The sequence below is a fragment of the Leopardus geoffroyi genome, chromosome C3 (genome assembly GCF_018350155.1).
Source record: "Leopardus geoffroyi isolate Oge1 chromosome C3, O.geoffroyi_Oge1_pat1.0, whole genome shotgun sequence".
Lineage (NCBI taxonomy): Eukaryota > Metazoa > Chordata > Mammalia > Carnivora > Felidae > Leopardus > Leopardus geoffroyi.
In genome coordinates, this window is record NC_059338.1 from 53,363,009 (window position 1) to 53,384,452 (window position 21,444).

The 21,444-nt window shown below is 36.6% G+C and overlaps 1 protein-coding gene across 3 annotated transcripts in view; it reads left to right on the forward strand.

The window, feature by feature from the left end:
• Positions 1–21,444, forward strand: part of RC3H1 (ring finger and CCCH-type domains 1) — an 88,283-nt gene that overhangs the window by 26,854 nt on the left and 39,985 nt on the right. For all 3 annotated transcript variants that reach the window (XM_045452861.1, XM_045452859.1, XM_045452860.1), the window contains exons 2-6: positions 10,486–10,902; positions 14,303–14,423; positions 15,144–15,383; positions 15,831–16,006; positions 19,477–19,677. In XM_045452861.1, coding sequence (XP_045308817.1) covers positions 10,672–10,902; positions 14,303–14,423; positions 15,144–15,383; positions 15,831–16,006; positions 19,477–19,677 — 969 coding nt within the window. In that variant the 5' untranslated portion in view covers positions 10,486–10,671. The remainder of the gene's footprint in view (positions 1–10,485; positions 10,903–14,302; positions 14,424–15,143; positions 15,384–15,830; positions 16,007–19,476; positions 19,678–21,444) is intronic.

Sequence of the window (21,444 nt, forward strand, 5' to 3'; positions counted from 1 at the left end):
GTCAGCACTGAGCCCGACCCGGGGTTTGTACTCCTGAATTGTGAGATCACAACCTGAGCCAAAATCAAGAGTTGGATGCTTAACCGACTGAGCCACCCACACACCCCTGTATTTTTAAAGTATTGCATTTAAAAATTTGAAGACTAAGACTCTTTATTAAAAAAGACTTTAATGATTTTTAATAGCTTTATTGACATATAATTTACATACTTATAAAATTCATATTTTAAGTGCACAATTCATTGATTTTTCGTAAATTTGCAGAATTGTGCAGTCATCACAATTCAATTTTAGGACATTTCCATCACCCTTAAAAGTTCCCTGCCTTGGCCTTGGGGCATCTGGGTGGCTCAGTTGGTTAAGTGTGGGACTCTTCATTTCAGCTCAGGTCATGATCTCACAGTTCATGAGTTCGAGCCCCACATCGGGCTCTCTTTAGTGGAGCCCCCTTCTTCGGATCCTCTGTCTGTCTCTCTTTCTCTCAAATGAATGTTAAAAAACAAAAGTTCTCCTTCCCTAAGGACTGTTGGTCATCTGTAAGATGGCAAGTTATGGTATTTAACAGTACCAGCTTGGGAATTAGGCTGGCCAGGCTTAAATCATAGTCCTGCCACTTGCTGGCTTTGTGTCTTTGGGTACTTCTCTGTACTTTGGTTTCTTTATCACTAAAATGAAGGTAATACATGCATTACAGCATTGCTGTGAATAATTAATTAGATACTGTATATAGAGCACTGAAAGTGCTGGCACCTACTTGGTACTTAACAGATACTGGTTACTGGTGGTAGTTCATATTGTGTTTTAGATTTATGGTGCACACTTAAATTAAGTGGTGCACACTTAAATGAGAAAAGCATCTGAAAACACCTAGCATAATACCTGACACATGGTTTATTTTCAGAAAGCCAAGCTCTTTTTCTGTACCATATCATAATCTTGTCTGTAGTACTTATGAGCACTATCCCTTGTGTAAAAATGTGAATATTCTTGAGGAAGTTATGATATTTTAAAATTTGGGCCTTCTTCAAGGTGAACTGATTGCTATTTATCATGTTGTTATGTATAACCAATTAGTAACAGTAAAAATTACGACTTGCCATTTATGGAGGGGAATAGGCCTTGTTTTAACTGATAGGAAGGTTAACCATTGCTTTCATCATTGAGTAACAGTCACTTGTTTGGATTTTTGTTAGAAATAAAGAGGGTTCATCATCCATGCTTTTCGGATTAGAAAGGTTTCAGTAGAACTACTCCTGTTGAGCTAGGTTTGGGCTGACTGACCCCTAACACACAATGAGTTGTCTGGAGGCCTTGAGCACATGTGCTTTGATGAATAGAATTATTTAGGACTTTTTTTTTTTCCTGACAGAACCTTGTTCTGAAGAAGTTTAAAGAATCTGGATATTGATGTTTAGTATTTTAGTCATTTTCTTTTTTCTTTCTTTCTTTCGAGAGACCCAGTGCGAGTGGGTTTGGGGGGGGGGGGACAGAGAGGGGAGACACAGAATCCAAATCAGGCTCTAGGCTCTGAGCTGACAGCAGAGAGCCCGATGAGGGGCTCAAACTTGTGAACCACGAGATCATGACCTGAGCCGAAGTTGGACACTTAACCGACTGAGACACCCAGGTGCCCCTATTTCTTTTTGTTTTTTAACGTTTATTATTTATTTTTGAGAGAGAAACAATACGAGCACGGGAGGGGTAAAGAGAGAAGACACAGAGCCCAATGCAGGGCTCAAACTCATGAACTGTGAGATCATGACCTGACCTAAAGTTGGATGCTTAATCAACTGAGCCACCCAGGCGCCCCTGTCAGTTTATTTCATAGGTTTACTCCATACTGAGAGAAGGTTTACTACATTCACTAAGCCATGTGTCCTGTATAATTTAGATATGTTTTGTGGTAGAAGATGTTGTAAACATCTGTTTATGGGAAAACTTGGGGAATGTTTAGAAAGATGACTTTGGAGAAAGATGTTTAAGGAATGAGGAAGTGGAAATTGTTCTTAGATCTAATAACTACAGTTAATAACATCTTGACGTTCAAAAAAAAAATCTTTGCTTTGTGATTTTATAGTTCCTAAAATAGAATCATCAAATATTGAGTTACTATTCATAATCATCAAATTTCCCAAGCAAAATCAAGCTTTTAAAATACTGTTTTCCCTCGGTCTTTCATACCTATCTTTCTGATCAAAAGAAAGTTTTTTTTTTTTTTTAAGTTTATTTATTTTAAGAGAGAGAGAGAGAGAGGGCACGTGCGTGCTGAAGGGACAGAGAGAGAGAGAACCACAATCAGGCTGTGCACCATCAGCATGGAGCCCATTGTGGGGCTCAACCTCATGAACCATGAGATGACCTAGGCCGAAATCAAGAGTCAAACACTTAACCAACTGAGCTACCCAGGCGCCCCTAGAATGCTTTTATTTTTAGTGAAGAACTGGGTGCTGATTCTATGTGTTTATTCTCTCAAGTTTGTTATAGTTGTCTCTAAGAACTATTTTACTGGAAAACGCAAGAGTTTAGCAACTATATACCTGATTTTACTATGTTGAGATGAAATGATACATAAAATTAATAAAATGTGCTAGTTCTTTGAAACAGGTAAATTATAGAGAAGTTATAAAAAGAGTTTTTAATGCATTTTGAAAAAAAACAACTAAGTTTTGAGAATTTGGATGTTCAGATGTATAAAGCAGTCCGTTTAATAAGGAGAAATGTTTTAGTCTTACAGTAATTTATCTTAGAAGTAGCCTAAATTGTGTTCTAAATATACTCTAGCTTCTCTTGTTTTCATTGTTTCAAAATTATTTGCACTTATAAAATTCATGATTATATACATTTTATAAGCTGCCCAACTGTATAACTTGCTGTTAATTTTGTTTGACATCTTTCCAGACCTTTTTCTTCCATCTGTTCATATCCATTAATACCCTGGGATCATGACCTCATCCCAGTTTGTTTAGATTATCTGTTACATGTACTTCTGTCTCTGTCTTTTACCTTTACCTTGATAGCATTTACCATGCCTTGGAGTCATGTATTTAGTTTGTGTCTCTGTTGTTTATATGGGTAATGAAAGAAACGATGTAAGCTCTGTGCAGACTTGCAAAGACTTGCTTGTTCACTATTTTTTATCCCTAGTGCTGGGCACATAGTAAAAACCAATAAAAGATTTTTATGCAAGTAACTGAATGTTTAATTTTTACTGGGAATGGAGAAAGGTTTTTAGGGTATAATTTCTAAGAAACACTGGTTTAGTACAGAAAGAAGAGTTGCAAATGACAGCATTTAAAATACTTTTTATCCAGTTAATAATACATATTTGTATATTGACCTATATGGATAAAGAATCTGAAAAGAAAATAAACTAGGGGTGTTTGTCTGTGCAGGTGGATGGAAGTGAGGACTAGAGGGATGAGAGGGGTGAGAAGGAGACATTTGGGTGTAATCATTTAAAAAAATGTTTGGTGCACGTGAGCATCACTTTTAAAGAACTACAAGAGTTTGTTGAGATTGTGGTGCAAATACAGAGGAAATATATGTTCATATAAATTACTATTTTTATTTTTTATATTCTTATGTTTTCACTAGTTACTTTATTTCAGTATGTCTGAATCAGTGATTTCTTTTCTCTTTTCTCTTTTCTTTTCTTTTCTTTTCTTTTCTTTTCTTTTTCTTTTTCTTTTTCTTTTTCTTTTTCTTTATAGACAGAGAGACAGACACATCTTGAGCGGTGGGTGGGGTGGGGGCGGAGAGAACCCCAAGCAGGCTCTGCCCTGTCAGCTGTGGGATCATGACAGGAGAACTGAAATGAAATCAAGAGTCGCTTAACCGACTGAGTCACCCAGGTACCCCATCTGAGTCAGTGATTCTTATTTTCCCCTTCCCTTCCTCCTCAAATAAAACCTTTGAGAACTGATAAAAATTTGAGAATTGATAAAAGCCCTGGATCCTATTCCTGAAGGAATGTGCATGTGTATATAAACAATTTTACATATTTCCAAGGTTAATGGATGCCTTGATACTAAGCCAAATATTGTTAACTGTTTTAGTGTACAAGGATATTTTATTTTATTTTATTTCATTTTTTCAATTTATTTCTCTCCCTTTTTTAAAATGTATGCATGTATGTTTGTTTATTTTTTGAGAAAGTGAGAGTGTGCAAGCAGGGGAGAGACAGAGAGAGGAGGAGAGAGAGAACCCCAAGCAGGCTCCATGCTCAGCACAGTGCCCGACACAGGGCTTGATCCCATGACCCTGGGATCATCAGAATTAATGAGTCAGAGGCTTAACCCAACCGAGCCACTCAGGTGCCCCCACCCTTTTCTTTTTTTTTTTTTAAATCCCAAGTTAGTTAACATATAGCGTAATAATGGTTTCAGGGGTAGAATTTAGTGATTCATCACTTACACATAACACCCATTGCTCATCCCAACTAGTGTCCTCCTTAATGCACCTTGCCCATTTAGCCCATCCCCCCATCCAGCACCCCTCCAGAAACCCTCAGTTTGTTCTCTGTATTTAAGAGTCTCTTATGGTTTGCTTCCCTCTCTGTTTTTATCTTATTTTTCTTTCCCTTCCCCTGTGTTCATCTGTTTGGTTTCTTAAATTATACATATGAATGAAATAATGATATTTGTCTTTCTCTGACTTATTTCACTTAACATAATGCATTCTAGTTCCATACACATTATTGCAAATGGCAGGATTTTATTCTTTTTAATCACTGAGTAATATTCCATTGTGTATATACACACCACATCTTCTTTATCCATTCGTCAGTTGATGAACTTTTGGGTTCTTTCCATAACTTGGCTATTGTCAATAGGGCTGCTATAAATATTGGGATGCATGTGCCCCTTCGAATCAGCGTTTTTGTATCCTTTGGATAAATACCTAGTAGCTCAATTGCTAGTCGTAGGGTAGTTCTATTTTTAATTTTTGAGGAACCTCCAGAGTGGCTGTGCCACTTTGCATTCCCACCAGCAGTGCAAAAGTTCCCCTTTCTCTGCATCCTCGCTAACATCTGTTGTTGCCTGAGTTGTTAATGTTAGCCATTCTGACAGGTGTGAGGTGGTATCTCATTGTGGTTTTGATTTGTATTTCCCTGATGATGAGTGATGTCGGGCATCTTTTCATGTCTGTTAGCCATCAGGAGGTCTTCTTTGGAAAAGTGTCTGTCCGTGCCTTTTGCCCATTTCTTCACTGGATTATTTGTTCTTTGGGTGTTGAGTTTGTTAAGTTCTTCATAGAGTTTGGATACTAACCCCTTATCTGATATGTCATTTGCAAATATCTTCTCCCATTCCGTTGGTTGCCTTTTTGTGTTGCTGTTTCCTTCACTGTGCAGAAGTTTTTTATCTTTTTAAAAAAATTTATTTATTTTGAGACCAAGAAAAAGCGCAATTAGAGGAGGGGCAGAGAGAGAGTCTTAAGCAGGCTCCGCACTGTCACTGCAGAGCCTCATGTGGGGCTTGAACTCATGAACTATGAGATCCATCACCTAAGCAGAAGGGCAGTGCTTATTAACCAATTATTATTATTATAGTGCTTATTATTAATCCAGGTGCCCCACAGAAGCTTTTTATCTTGATAAGGTCCCAATAGTTCATTTTTGCTTTTTTCCCTTACCTCCAGAGACATATTAGTATGCAAGGATATTTTAAAAACCAGGGGGTGGTGATAGGTTTATTTTCAAGGCAGTCTGATAGGGGTGCCGGGGACACTAAAACTAGAAACTTGGTTTCTAATCCTGGCTCTGCCGTTATCAAGCTGCATGACGTTGTAACTCTTTTACTTGCCTTGTTTTTGGTCTTCTTCATGTTGAATTGGTACAGTGGCAAGTGCATAGGCCTCAGTGTCCAGTACTGATCCGAGGTGGTTGTGTCTTGATTTTGCTACCTATGTGACCTTGCACAGAGTTCTCTGAATGTTAATTTTATTTCTCTGCAGAAAGAAGGAAAGTGATTCCAAGTTCTTTGGGTTTTAGCGATTGAATGGAAGGAGATGTTTGAAAATGTTTAATAATACTTGTAACTGATTGGGACATAAGAATGTTACCTCATCTTGAAAAATTAGGCAAGAACCAGATGATCTCTAAAGTGTCTTTTACCAATAGAATTTTGTGATTGTATTTTAAACAATTATTGTGGGGCGCCTGGGTGTCTCAGTTGTTTGAGTGTCCGACTTTGACTCGGGGTCATGATTTCACACAGTTCGTGGGTTTGAGCCCTGCATCAAGCTCTCTGCTGTCAGCACCAGAGCCTGCTTTGGATCCTCAGTCCCCCTCTCTCTCTGCCTCTTCCCCACTGTTTTTCTCTCTCTCAAAATTAAATAAACATTTTTTTTTTAATTTTTTTTTTCAACGTTTATTTATTTTTGGGACAGAGAGAGAGCATGAACGGGGGAGGGGCAGAGAGAGAGGGAGACACAGAATCGGAAACAGGCTCCAGGCTCTGAGCCATCAGCCCAGAGCCTGACGCGGGGCTCAAACTCACGGACCGCGAGATCGTGACCTGGCTGAAGTCGGACGCTTAACCGACTGCGCCACCCAGGCGCCCCAAAATAAACATTTTTTTAAAAATCTTGTTACAACTTGTTACAACAGAATAATTTGGAAAACTTGTGGCAGCACAGTTCTGAGACCATGTAGGAGAGCAGTGAGTTTTCAAGTCTGTAAAACTGATGTTGACCATATTTTCTACCTGTTTTCCATATTGCACAGTGTCAGATGTTGTAAATCTCAAAAAGTTGCTTGCAATTTTAAGACTCACTAAAGAATAATATAGATTAGAATTTCTTAATTTAAGAGTTTTTAAGTCACTTACAATTTTATGAACAGATTTTCGCACATCTTGTCAGCTCTTGAAATTATAGGCAAAAACTTTACGTAGTCTAAATTATAGTGGGGAGCTATTAGCTTTCATAGTGAACAAGACAGATTAGATCTCAGCTCTTGTGGAGTCTATATTCTAATATTAGATAGATATTGAGTAAGCAAATAAAAATATAAGAAGAGAAATGTAACATAGATAATGTAAATGTTTTGTAGAGAATTTAAGTACAGTGATGGACTATAGAATGATTTAGAGTTTTTTTTGTGTTTTTTGTTTTTTGTTTTTTTTCAACGTTTATTTATTTTTGGGACAGAGAGAGACAGAGCATGAACGGGGGAGGGGCAGAGAGAGAGGGAGACACAGAATCGGACAGGCTCCAGGCTCTGAGCCATCAGCCCAGAGCCCGACGCGGGGCTTGAACTCACGGACCGCGAGATCATGACCTGGCTGAAGTCGGACGCTTAACCAGACTGCGCCACCCAGGCGCCCCTGATTTAGAGTTTTAAGTGGCCAGGGAGGATGTGACATTTTTGGTGGCATCTAAGTGATGAAGAGTGCGATCCAATTCAAAGATTAGATAGAGAGAATACCTAGTACTAACATACTAAGGTGAGGATAAGTGTTAGAAAATGAAGTTGGAGAAATAATTACAGGTCATATCATTTAGGGTTTTGTAAACAAGAATAAGAAATCCAGATTTTATTCTAAATATAATAGAAAGCTTTTTCAGGATTTTGGCTGGAGAATGATGTGAAAACTCAAAATAGAGACCTGATGATTCCAGCATTTAGGAGTTTAAGAGATCAAAAACAGCCAGCGAGTTAGAAAAGATGAGGGGAATGTGTTTCATTGATGGTTTCAAGAAGCAGGGATTTAGTAGTTGTCTGTTTCGTATCTCACTGAGAAGACAAATGAGATTAGAACAAGGACCTGACCATAGATTTGGCAGTAAGTTTAGCAGAATTACTGTGAAGTTAGTATTAGGGAATGCAGCTTTGTGGCATTGGTTTTTGAATGAAATCGCAAGTAGTTTGTTCCTACATTATATTTAACCTTTTATTTGTGAATGGTGATCTGGTTAAGAGTTTGGGTTTTGTGCCAGAACATCTGGGTTAATATCTTAGCTCTATTTCTTTTTATCTTACTCAGCCTCTCTAAACTTCCACTTCTCATATCTGTAAAATGGGATAACAGTAATTACCTACCTTTTATGTGTTCTGTGTAAGGCGTTTAGCATAGTATGTGGCAAATAGCTGTATTCATAGTAAAAGTTATGACATGGTATAAAAACATTTATTATACATTTATTTGAGAGAGAGAGAGAGAAAGAAAGAATGAGAATCTTAAGCAATTTCCACACTCAGCGCAGAGCCCGACCTGGAGTTTAATTCCATGACCCCCGGATCATGACCTGAGCTGAAATCAAGAGTCAGATGCTCAACTAACTGAGCCACCCAGATGCCCCAACATCTTACTATATTTTGTGCCCTTTGGGGGTTTGTGTAGTGTATAGTGTTTGAGAGAATTAAGTGCTTTGTTTTACCTATACTTTAAGATGAACAAGTTTTAAGTTGTCTAGAAAGCCATACTAGTAAAAAGGAAGGAACCATTAAACTCTCTTTGCAGAGATTAACAGGATCAGATTCTTTGCAGGCATTGATATATGTTGCCATGCTAATCTATAGAAAAGTTTATGTGAGTGATGCTTTATCCGCTTAATCAGGTTCAGCAAGCAATTTATAACTAATATTCAGTTCCTTTTCTGAACATTATGTCTTCTCTAAAAATTTACCCCTTTTTTTGAGCATTCTGCAAGCCAATGCACAAATCTAGCATTTGAGTCTACAAGTGAATAATTAGATACTGTATTTTCTTTTTTAACATTCCAGAGGAGTTTCAGTTTATTAAGTAGTAATAATTTATTATAATCATACTTGTAGCTACTCAATGTATTTGATTAAATCTATTGTATTAGAAGTTTTTATCTTTAAAACATTATAGAAATCAAAATGTGAGTAATTTCTTTATTTGCTCATTCTTGTTATTGCAAGGGTCATTTCAACACACATGCAGATAACTTGGGGTGCCTGGGTGGCTCAGTCTGTTGAGCATCTGACTCTTGGTTTCTGCTCAGGTCATGATCTTATGGTTTATAAAATCCAGCCCCATGGTGCCTACTTGGGATTCTGTCTCTCCTCTCTCTGTCTGCCTCTCACCTGCTTGCATGCATGCACACAGCATGCTCTCTCAAAATAAATAAAATAAAATAAAAATGAACTATTTCTTTGCCCATTCTTGTTATTGCAAGGGCTATTTTAACACACATGCAGATAACTCTAATTTTAGATCCTGAACATGAAATTAACTTGGTAAACTATATCTTATAGCACCTTTGCAAAAACACAAACAAAGCTAAGATTACTCAGAAGGCAGATATTATGATTTGCTGTTTCACTGTTTCCCTAGCAATTCAGTCTGGCACATAGTAGTGCTTAGTAAATATTTGTTGAATGAATGGATAAATTTTTAACATACCTAATGAAAACTGTTCTGTCATCAATAATGGGCTTGCATTTAAGGTTGAGTTATTTCAATAAAGCAAGAAGTAAATGTAATGCTCAAAGAATAAGGTATATAGATAATTTACTTTCCTAGTTAATTACAGCTTAATTGTTTTCATCTTTGTAAGCAGTCTCTCTTGAGCATAATCAAATCTTTAACAACTTGTGATACTGTTACTTCTGTACATCAATTCTCATTTTTAGAAACTACAGTTAGATAAATAGTACATATTATTTAAATGTGCTGTAAGTTTTAGGTTGAATTTTATATATAAAAAAAATTTCTGTTAGACACAGGTGATAAGTCAATTTGGCTTTTATCTTCTGCCAAAAAAGAGGGTAGGAAATGAAATTTGAACTATAATTGTTGTACCATTAATCTGAGAGTTTAAAAAAATCTTTTGAAGTAAATAATTGTAACTATGCAGTTGTTCTAACACTGCACACTATAGCAACAGGTATAGGCCATAGCAGGGGCTTAAAGGTAACTAACTACTGGTAAATAAAATTCTTAACGGTGTCTAAAACCCTTAAAAAGAGTTTTAAAAATTTCACAGACTCTTTGTTATCTGATACCCAATTTGATGACAAAATATTTTGAGGTAGTTTTAATTTTAGGCCAATTTTTAAAAACTCTGTCTTGAGGTATAACATACACAGACGTGTACATATCATAAGTGTAGAGCTTGATAAATGCTCACAGCTGAACAGATTCATGTAACTGGTATGCAGCTCAAGAAACAATATTATTAGCCACTTTAAAAAGGCTAATTCTTAAATATAAAACAATCGTAGACTTAGATAAATTTGCGAGATTTAGATCCTGGATCTAACCTTGTTACTAACTTCATTTGTTACCTTGGGCAAGTTATTTTATCTTCCTGGGGTCCACTCCACATCTCTACAGCAAGGAGATGAGACTAGAAGTTTTATTATGACTTTATTCTATGGAAGTGCAAAACAGTGGACCATAGTGATATAAATGTGGTATAAAAGATTGTAGGTAATAGAGTGTGAATGCAGTTTAATTGAAAAGGAAAACACACTAATTTTTTTCTTTTTTTTTTTTTCTGTTTGTTTTCCAGGTTATATTTCACACTATGTGCTGACTGTATCTACAGAAGATATTTAAAAAAAAAAAAACTTTTTTCAAAGATTTTGATTCCAGTGGAATCTTTGCTTTAGATTATTGTGTGTGTGTGTGTGTGTGTGTGTGTGTGTGTGTGTGTGTGTGTTTGTGTGTGTGTTAGTGAATTGTAACTCCAGTAACAATGCCTGTACAAGCTCCACAGTGGACGGATTTCCTCTCCTGCCCAATTTGCACTCAGACTTTCGATGAAACAATTCGAAAGCCCATCAGTTTGGGTTGTGGCCATACTGTCTGCAAGATGTGCCTGAATAAACTCCACCGCAAGGCTTGCCCATTTGACCAGACCACTATCAATACAGACATTGAGCTCCTCCCCGTGAACTCAGCATTGCTGCAGCTAGTGGGTGCTCAGGTAAGATGGGTGACTTATTCTTTTTAATCTCTGAGTGTATGTGTTTTCCTCTTAAGAGAAACTTGTTGAATTCAAATTGGGCAACATTGCCTTCTATCTAAATAAAGTTCTGTTCAGTACCGTGCAGACCCTTTATTTTAGTGTGTTGGGAGATTTATTGTTGTAGTGCAGTGTTCCTCTGTCATAACAGTCATTTAATCTGGTGGTCAGCCTTTCTCAACAATCTTAGCTATTGAGATCACTAGAGAAACCTAAGAGGCAAATCACAAGGACTATTTTTTGACAGAGAGAGAGAGAGAGAGGGAGGATGTGTGGGGCAGAGGGGGAGGAGGGAGGGAGGGAGGGAGAGAGAACGAACGAACGAATGAATGAATGAATGAATCCCAGGCAGGCTCTAGGCTCAGTGCAGAGCTCAACATGGGGCTTGATCACACAGCTGTGAGATCATGACCTGAGCTGAAATAGAGTTGGACGCTCAGCCAACTGAGCCACCCAGATTCCCCTTCTTTTTTTGTTTTTTTTTTAAAGGACCTCTTAATATTGAGGAAAATATTACTCATAAAAACCATTGCATTTTACTAAATAGGAGAAGTGAAGCTACTTCAGATAATTTTACTTAGTAGACACTACTCAAATGAAAGATGAAGAAGGTGACAAAAACTGTAGAGTGCATAGCCTTTGGGAATCATTTTTCTAGAGTAGGAGGAAATATATCCCCAGCTACCTAAATAAAGGTAAAAGTAAGTCTGGCAGTTCTGATGGTAATATTCTGAAAATTTTCTCTCAGTATTCTCAAAGTAGAGATCAGTAGTATCCTCAGAAGATTTCACAAAGTCAAGGGAGGTGAGTTTTTGGAAGCTAGATAGTTACTTAAGTAATCCCTTGCTAAATTTGCATGGTTTGAGTCTGAAATGCCATATATTTATCATAAGTCATTTTTCCGAATAGATATACTAGAACTTTGGATCTGGCCCCATTAATATTTTCTAGATCAGTCTTGATGTAAACTGCTAAAATGTAGGAAAGGTTGATATTACGTATGTTGGAGATAAAGAGAATAGAGTAGTTTATTCAAAAAGAAAACTTCTTTTATTGATAAACCTCTCTTGTGATGTCACCAACACTGTAAGATATTTGTCAAAAGGGAAAGTGCAGTTGATCCTTTTTCTTCTTGTACTTAATTTTTCATTTCATAATCATTTATCTTTTTATTTTGAAAATCCTGCTATCACATTTTGGAAACATTTTTAAAAAATGGACTTAATAGGGATAATAATTTTAGAAATACACTATTTTTTTTTAAATAGCAAATAACCAAGGGGGCACCTAGGTGGCTCAGTCGGTTAAACAACTGACTTTGGCTCAGGTCATGATCTCATGGTTCATGGGTTTGAGCCCCGCGTCGGAATCTGTGCTGACAGCTTAGAGCCTGGAGCCTGCTTCAGATTCAGTGTCTCCCTCTGTCTCTGCTCATTCTCTGTCTCTCTTTGTCTCTCAAAAATAAATAAATGTTAAATAGCAAATAACCAAGGCTTGCTTTTTTTCATGAAGTTGTCTAAAGATGAACTCCTTTCTGCAAAATGAGTAAGACTATGTCATACCTTACCTGAAACAACTAATGTTTATGAAATTTGAGGATAGGGCATTTTAATATATAGTAGCCACTATTTTAGCCCTAAAGAGTTCCATTAAAAAACTGTTGACTTAATGCGTGAATTAAGCAAAGTTGCAGTATATAAAAGCAACATGCAAAAATTAGTTGTGTTTTTATACACTAACAATGAACAATACAAAAGGAAACTAAGAAAACAATTCCATTACGGCAGCATCAAAATAATAAAATACTTGGGAATAAAAGGTGAAAGGCTTATGCACTGAAAACTACAAAACGTTGGAAGAAATTAAAGAAGACATAAACAAACGGAAAGACATTGCATGTTCCTAGATTGGCAGACCCAAAGAAATCTACAAATTCAGTGTAAGCTCTGTCAAAGTCCCAATGTGTGGTGGTGTTTTTGTTTTTTTTTTTTCCAAAAGAAACAAACAACAACAACAAAAAACCCTAAAATTTATATGGTATCAGAAGGGACCAAAAAATAGTCAAAAAAATCTTGAAAAAGAACAAAGTCGGAGGAATCACACTCCAGATTTTGAAACTGCAAAGCTATAGTGATGAAGACAGTGTGATACTGGTATAAAGACAAACATTTAGATCAGTAAAATAGAGCCCAGAAATAAACTCACACATACGAAACGATTTTTGACAACATTGCAAAGATCATTCAGTGAAGAAAGGACAGTTTTTCCAACAAATGGTGGTGGGAAAACTTGGATATCCAAATGTGTACAAGAATCCGTTTGGACCCCTACTTCACGCCATCTACAAAAATTAACCCAAAATGAACCAATGTAAAAGTTAAAACTACAGAACTCTTAAAAGAAAATATAGGCATAAGTCTTTGTGACCTTAGAATAGGAAGTGAGGTTTTTTTAGATAGGACACGAAAAGTACAAGAAATAAAGGATAAATTGAACTGAAGACTTAAAACTTTGTCCTTCAAAGGACACCATTGGAGTGAAAGAACAACTCACAGAATGAGAGAAAATAATTGTAACTCATAGATCTAAAAGTTGTGTCTCAGATGTAATAAAGACTCCTACAACTCAATAATAAAAAGGACATAATTTTAAAATGGGCAAAGATCTGGACGCCTCACCAGAGAAGATACACGGATGGCAAATGAGCTGATGAAAAGTTGCTCGACGTCATTTGCCACTAAGGAATTACAAATTAAAACCACGAGATGCTGCTACACACCAGTTAGAATAGCTTCAAGGTCCAAAACACTGACAGCACCAAATGCTGGTGAGGATGTGGAGCAACAGAAACTCTTATTGCTGGTGAGAATGCAAAGTGGTGTAGTCACTTTGGAAGTTACTGCACGACTCTATGATTCTGTTTACATGAAACGTCCAAAATAGGCAAATCCACAAGAGACGGAAAGCCAATTAGTATTTTCTTATGGTTGGTGGGGAGTTGGGAGGAAGTATAGGAGGGGTGACAGTTAAGAGTATGGTGTTCTTTGGAGGGATGATGAAAATGTTCTAAAATTGTAATGGTTACACACCTGTGAATATACTAAAAACCATTGAATTATATATCTTAAATGGGTCGCCTACATGGTATACAAATTATGTTTCAGTAAAGCGATTATAAAACGAAAATAATGCATTAAATTTAGTGTGTTAGTATAGAAAAGGTCTTTTGAAAGGCTTCAGTAAATTTAGTGGGAGTTTTGATGTTACCACTGTTAGAGTAGCAGTGCATAAAATATACTTAATAAGACATTTGTTTAATTAATTAGTGTGCACTCATACAGACCTTTTTTTTGACCTCAAGGTCCCTGAGCAGCAGCCCATTACTCTGTGTAGTGGGGTTGAAGATACAAAGCATTATGAGGAAGCCAAGAAATGTGTAGAAGAATTAGCATTGTACCTGAAACCACTCAGCAGTGCTAGAGGTGAATCAGATGCAACTATCCATGCCAAATAAATGTTTATGAAAGATGCTTTTCTTACCATAAAAATGGTGGGGTGTAAGTGAATGTTAATGAAATTTACTTATTTATTGTAAGTCAAACCCACTAGTACTAAATAATGTCATTACAAACCATTCCAATAGATGAATTTAAAGTTTATGTGATGTTAGAAACATTTGAATGAGTTGCAAAAGTAAGTGTGAATATACTAGTGGTTTCAGGAGGGCTCCCCGCCATTTGACAACTCTGGATTGTCTGCCTTCTTTTCAGTTTTATATGATGTGCCATAGAGAATGTAATAAACTTGGAAGTTGCTGTTACCGCCTTGCCATTATGGCTTATTGTTTCAATAGGAACATAAAATTAACTGTTATGAAATAATATGCCAGAATTGTTATGACCTCAAGATTTGGGTCTTAAATTAATTATTAATTTTGTCCCTCCATGGTTGTGATGAATAATAATATATTTAATGTTACAATGAATATTATTTTTACATGATATAACAACTTTTGTATATTTTTAAAATGAAAATGAGGCTTTTATTTATATCATTTTATCTCTTGTTTATTTTAAATATCCTAGTAGAAACCAGAGCTGTTCACATATCCATGAAGTCAGTCAGCCCATCAGAGGAAATTTTTTTGGACTCTTAAAAGCTGCATTGTTAACCTAGAAATAACTTTTTACTCTCTTTTAAAGGAGTGGGTCTGAATAGCACTACTCAGAGTGTTCTGAGTCGCCCAATGCAGAGGAAGCTGGTGACTCTGGTCCACTGCCAACTTGTGGAAGAGGAAGGCAGGATTCGTGCTATGAGAGCAGCTCGATCTTTAGGTGAACGAACAGTTACAGAGCTCATTCTTCAACACCAAAATCCTCAGCAACTGTCCTCCAATCTCTGGGCAGCAGTCAGAGCTAGGGGCTGCCAGTTCCTTGGACCAGGTATGTGATTAAAGTTTGATATTTATTATGCCAGTAATTCTAAAAGTATGGTGTCAGAACTGTAAGTGCCATGTAGAAAAACTAGTTCTTTGCAATATTCTGTTGTTACAAAATAATATCCCACTTGACGATCATGGCTTGGGCAATTCCATGTCAGTTTTTTAGAGCACTTAAAACTTTTAATGGCAAAAGTTTTCATTTTGATAGAAATATTTCTTGAATGTATTAATTTTTTATCTGTTTTCTTAAATAAAATATACAGAGTGTAGTATAAAATTGCCCCAAAATAGTTAGAAAGTATAACTGTGAATACTTTTTGTGTTTTTGTGTTGTGTTGCCCGTTAATTAAGTGGCACCTGCAGAAGTTTTTGAGTATTGCCCTTCTAATAAATAGATGTGTCTTATCTTTGCATATGATAAATTCTGGTTTTGCCCAACTTTTCCTAGCAATGCAGGAGGAAGCTCTAAAGCTGGTTCTCTTGGCCTTGGAAGATGGTTCTGCTTTGTCAAGAAAAGTATTGGTTCTCTTTGTGGTGCAAAGGTTGGAGCCACGGTTTCCTCAAGCCTCTAAAACTAGCATTGGGCATGTTGTCCAGCTCCTTTATAGAGCCTCCTGCTTCAAGGTATGAATCAGGGAACCAGCGTTACATTTGGGCTTGAAAGGAAACCTTGTCTTTTTCCCCAACTTAAATAGTAAATCTTTGAGTTTAATAAAGTTGCCCCCTCAGAAAATTTCAACATTTCAAGAATGTAGATGGTATCCTATTAAAGTTAAATCTTGTTACATTGAGTTTTGTATATTAGATAGTGAACAACATAAACCGAGGCTTATATAGATGTTTATATTTGAAGAGACCATTAAACTGTGTCATTTCCCCGCCGAGACTATAAGCAGAGTTGGTCTGAGCAGAGAGTCATTGAAGCAGGAAGAAATTTTATTTGGCTCTTTGCTCCTGCTATAATTCCATATACACAGTGGGGTTAAAACAGTACTGGAGCTCCATTTGCCATTTTCTTTTCAGTGTAGATAGTAATGCTGGACTTCTTCTTTTGTATCCCAGATTGAATCAGCACTGCTTCCAACATTGGTGCTCACTATGTATCATTTATTTTTCATCCTGTTTTCCTGACTTCTTAATGTCAAGGCTTCTTCTTCTAACTTTTTTAATGTTTATTTTTGAGAGAGAGGGAGAGGGAGCCTGTGTGCGCAGCTGGGGGAGGGGCAGAGAAAGGGAAACAGGATCCGAAGCGGGCTCCCAGCGCTGACAGCAGAGAGCCAGCCCGACATGGGGCTTGAACTGACAAACCATGAGATCATGACCTGAGCTGAAGTCGGATGCTTCACCGACTGAGCCACTCAGGTGCCCCATCTAAGGCTTCTTACTTCTGACACAACACATAACTAGTACTTCATGAACCAGGCATGCCTCTGAAATTGTTTTAATTCATACAGCCTATAAGGAAACCCATTCCTTGGTCACCATATCCCCTCATCTGACACTCAAACTAAAGAATCCTACGTCTTACTATATAGTCTTGTCTATGTTCTCATTTTCTGAGAAAGATGAAATGGTTCACAGAATCAACAGGAAAGCACACCAATTTAATTAAAAAAAATTTTTTTTAAGCTCTAACTAAATGCCAATATTCTTAAGTTTCTTTCTAGAGACAGGTTATATATATATACTGAAAATGTGCTGTGGACTCCAGGTTTGTACCCAACCCTGTCCTTGCCTTAAGCACCTCTGGAACTGTGAGAAACTCTAGCCAAAATAACTCCCAACTGGTTCAGATTGTCCCTGAATCACTCAACATTTGTTGTAATGATTGTAATAACATGATTTTACAGTGTCGTCTGGAATACATTTTAGAATGTCTGTCTGCTTCCAGAGTTCTTTGTTCTCTACTAACAGCACCAGACAGATACAGTATTGCAAGCTTGAAAAAGAAAATGAAAGAAAAGGAAATCTAGCCTTCTCCTGTGAAGTAGTAAGCGATCCAAAAACCCTAGAATACCTACAGTGAACCTCTTTCAATCCTAATTAGAAGTATTAATAGTAATTAAAAAGAGATTGGAAGTTGCAAAAAATCCAGTTTTTCACTTGAGTCATGATTATGTTTCTTTATTCTGTTGTCTGCCTGCTTTCTTCTCTTGCCGGTAATAATGTACTATTAGTACATATTAACTAAATTAACTAAACATATTAACTATTAGTTATTAACATTTAATATAATATTAGCAGTTATTAACAGTTAACATAATATTAACAATTAAACATTAACTAAATTAACTCATTTAATTCTCTAAGCTTTTCCCTCCTCCTTGCAGCTATATGTGTCTGTATAGCTGTGTTCTAGTTATGTCCTTTTAGCATCTCTTTTATTTCCATTTGAAAAACCTTTTCAAACTGGGGTAATTCTGGTCCTTCTGAGCACAGTTACAGTTCCAGGAGTTACTTTAGACATTGCATCTCTTGGAAATCTTTGATTGTTTTTAGTTAAAAGAGAGTTTTGAGAGCCAAGTCCAGGGAACCCTATTATATCATATAGAAAACATTCCACATTTTAATAATATTTAGCTTATATTGAGAGTATGTTTTTGTACATACTTATACACATGTGGTCTTTTGACTTGCCTTTAACAAGTCAAACAAGTCTTTAACAAGATTTTTCTTTTAATCGGTTGGTCTTTGTACGGACTTAGCTAACAAAATTTAAGTTAGACTTTCTTGGAATAAGAATGGAATACATTTTAAAATATAATGTCAGTGTGACCTGGAAATTTTGACTAACATATTCTGTAGTTTTTCTTTGATGGAAAAAAAATGAAAATTTTCTACTAGAGGAAATTGAGACCTTACGAGAATAAAGCAATGATTTTTAAAAAAGAAAAAAATACTCATGCAGTTATTGTGAAAAATCAATGTATGTTTCTTCTTCATAACTGTGGATTATTACTGTTGGGCTTGCTTGGCGTTGAACTAGGTGGTACTCCTAACAGAGCACCATTCAGATGCTGGCGTGATTCTAAAAATGAATAATCTGTGCTTAGCTTAATTTTCCATGGAGTTTTGCAGTCCAGGCCACCATCAGAAAGTGCAAAATAATAATGATGATAATATCTTTTAATGATTAAAATGATTAACACTTATTGAGCCCTTAGCACGTGCTAGTCAGTGTGTTAACTTATTAACCATCATATTGACATATTAACTCATTGAATTCTCTAAGCTTGTTGAGGTAGTTACTGCTGTTATTTTTGTTGTATCGTTACATTTTGACTCAAGTGGGGTTTAGGCCAAAGGCTCAACAAAACAAAGTAAAATAATTAATTCTAGTCCAGGATCACCTGTATCCTAATATACTGTAGAATATATTTTACCTTAACACACATACGCGTGTACACACACACAGACACACACGTGTATACACACACACAGACATATGTATATATAAAAAAGTAGGCTCCACACCCAACATGGGGCTTGAACTCATGACTCAGACCAAGAGTCACATGCTCTCACTGACTGAGCCAGCCAGGCGCCCCACATATTTTCTTCTTTTCAGGAATGCATATGCAGGGATGTCTACGTGTTTCAGTTGGTTGAGTGTCCTACTCCTGATTTTGGCTCAGGTCACGATCCCAGGGTCGTGAGATCGAGCCCCATGTCGGGCGCCGTGCTGAGCCTGGGGCCTGCTTGGGATTCTCTCTCTCCTTCTCTCTTTGCCCCTCCCCCACTTGTGCTCATTCTCTCTCTCTCTCTCTCTCTCTCTCCTAAACAAATAAACGTTTAGGGGGAAAATGCATATACACACTCCTACAATTTAAATAAACTGTATATGTGTTAAGGTCTATCCAGTCTTGGGACTTTGCCCCAGCACATAGTCATTCTTTCTGTAAGTCCTATTCAGAAGAGTTTGACATCTATAAAGGGGGAAATGTTTTACACGCAAAACAGTGTGTTCATTTTATCTTGCTATTGTTGCTAAAAGAAATTTGTTATATTAAAAATTGTTCTCTGTATGTGTTCATGTAAAATACAAACTCATTTTGTTTCTTACCTGACTCATGAGATTATGTGTATCTTACTAGGTCACCAAACGTGATGAAGACTCTTCTTTGATGCAGCTGAAGGAAGAATTTAGAACCTATGAAGCTCTGCGGCGAGAACACGACTCTCAGATAGTGCAGATTGCCATGGAAGCAGGCTTACGGATTGCACCAGACCAATGGTCCTCATTGCTTTATGGAGACCAGTCTCACAAGTCTCATATGCAGTCAATCATTGACAAGGTAGACCCTTTTATGTTCCTTACTTCTTGGACACATCTTGGAGTTTTGATAATTGATGATTTAGTAATTTATTTAACAAATGTATGTTAGAGTGAATACCATATGTCAGGCTCTTCTTACAAGTTATGTTATCTGTAGCTGAGTATCATAACTAGTCACATCATTACCAGTTTGTTCATATAAATTAAATTGATGTACAAGTGACATCATTCATATAAGATTTCACTACATAGGGGAGCCTGGGTGGCCCAGTCGGTTAAGCGTTTGACTTCAGCTCAGGTCATGATCTCACGGTTCGTGAGTTTGAGCCCCGCATCAGGCTCTGTGCTGACAGCTCGCAGCCTGGAGCCTGCTTTCAATTCTGCGTCTCCCTCTCTCTCTGCCCCTTCCCTGCTCATGCTGTATCTCTCTCCCTTCAAAAATAAATAAAAACATTAAGAAAAAAATAAAAAGATTTCACTGTAGTGTTCTAACGCTTTGTCCTACACTCTTTAGTATTCTTGAGTGTCTTCCATCTCTATTGTTGTTGCCTCTCTTTCTTCTTTCTTCTCTGAGTTTTAATCATTGTTAAATCATTAAGCCCATTTTCTAAAGGCCTTTATTGTCTTCCTGTAACAGCCATTTAATGGTCTGGAAGATGTATAAGTTGAGATTTCTTAAGATTCTCAGTCACAATAATTTCACATAAGTTATTGAATCATTCTAGGTTTGATCAGATTTTCAATAAATGTATTTCTACTTTTTCTGTTCTTTGTTATGATATAAAGATCACTAAGAGTACTAGAGTAGCTCCATTATTGCCGACTCTTAAGAACTGTATTTAATTTTGTTAAAGCTAGGGTAATACCGTAATTGTTTTTGTTGTAATTCAACATGAAATATATGAAAGTGCAAAAAAAAAAGGTCTTAAAGCAGCATGTAAACATATTACGTTCAGTAATAGCATTAATTTTTACTATTTTACCTTAAATACTTGTTTTCATTAGAATCCACCTCACAATTTGCAGAAATTAAGATCAATATGTAAGAGTAGTCTAAATATAATACTATTTAACACTTACTGAGAGCCTACTAATGCCTCGTGGGATAATCATTTAATCCTTTTAATAGACCTGCATTATTAAAGGTCTTAAAGGTATTATTAAAGGAGGCAGAGAGAGGTTAAATATATTTCTCCAGGGTAATATAGGTAATCAGTGATGGGGCTGGATTTGAACTCGGGTGTAGTGATTCTAGAATCTATGTTCTTAGCCACAAAAACTCTTTCCGGACTATTCTGCCACTTTTTTTTTTTTTTTTTTTTTGGCTGTTCCCAAAGATAGGATTCTTTGAATGAGTAGTGTATTGATGTCAAAGGACAGTTGCAAAATGTGTTTTACAACTGCCTGTTACATAATTTCCAATGTAATATATTTTTGTCCTATAAATCTTTTCTAGATACTTTTGCCCAAATTCTACCTCCAACTCCTAGGTCTGAAATTATGCAGCTGACTGATGAAAATGTTTTGAAACTTTAGTAATGGTCTCTTACAGGAGTAGCTATCTACCTCTGAAGAGAAACTTGGTTTGCTTTTATAAAGATTCTCTAAGGAGGTTGACCTTTTTGTGTGAACTAGACTATATAATTTATCCTATAACAGTACCCTCACATCAGGAGCAATAGTTCGAATAATATCCAGAGACCTTCTTACAACAAACTGGTAAACAAACTTTGCAGTGTATGTGGCATCTTTTCATGCAGAGCAGTAGAACTTTCTGTGGTAATGA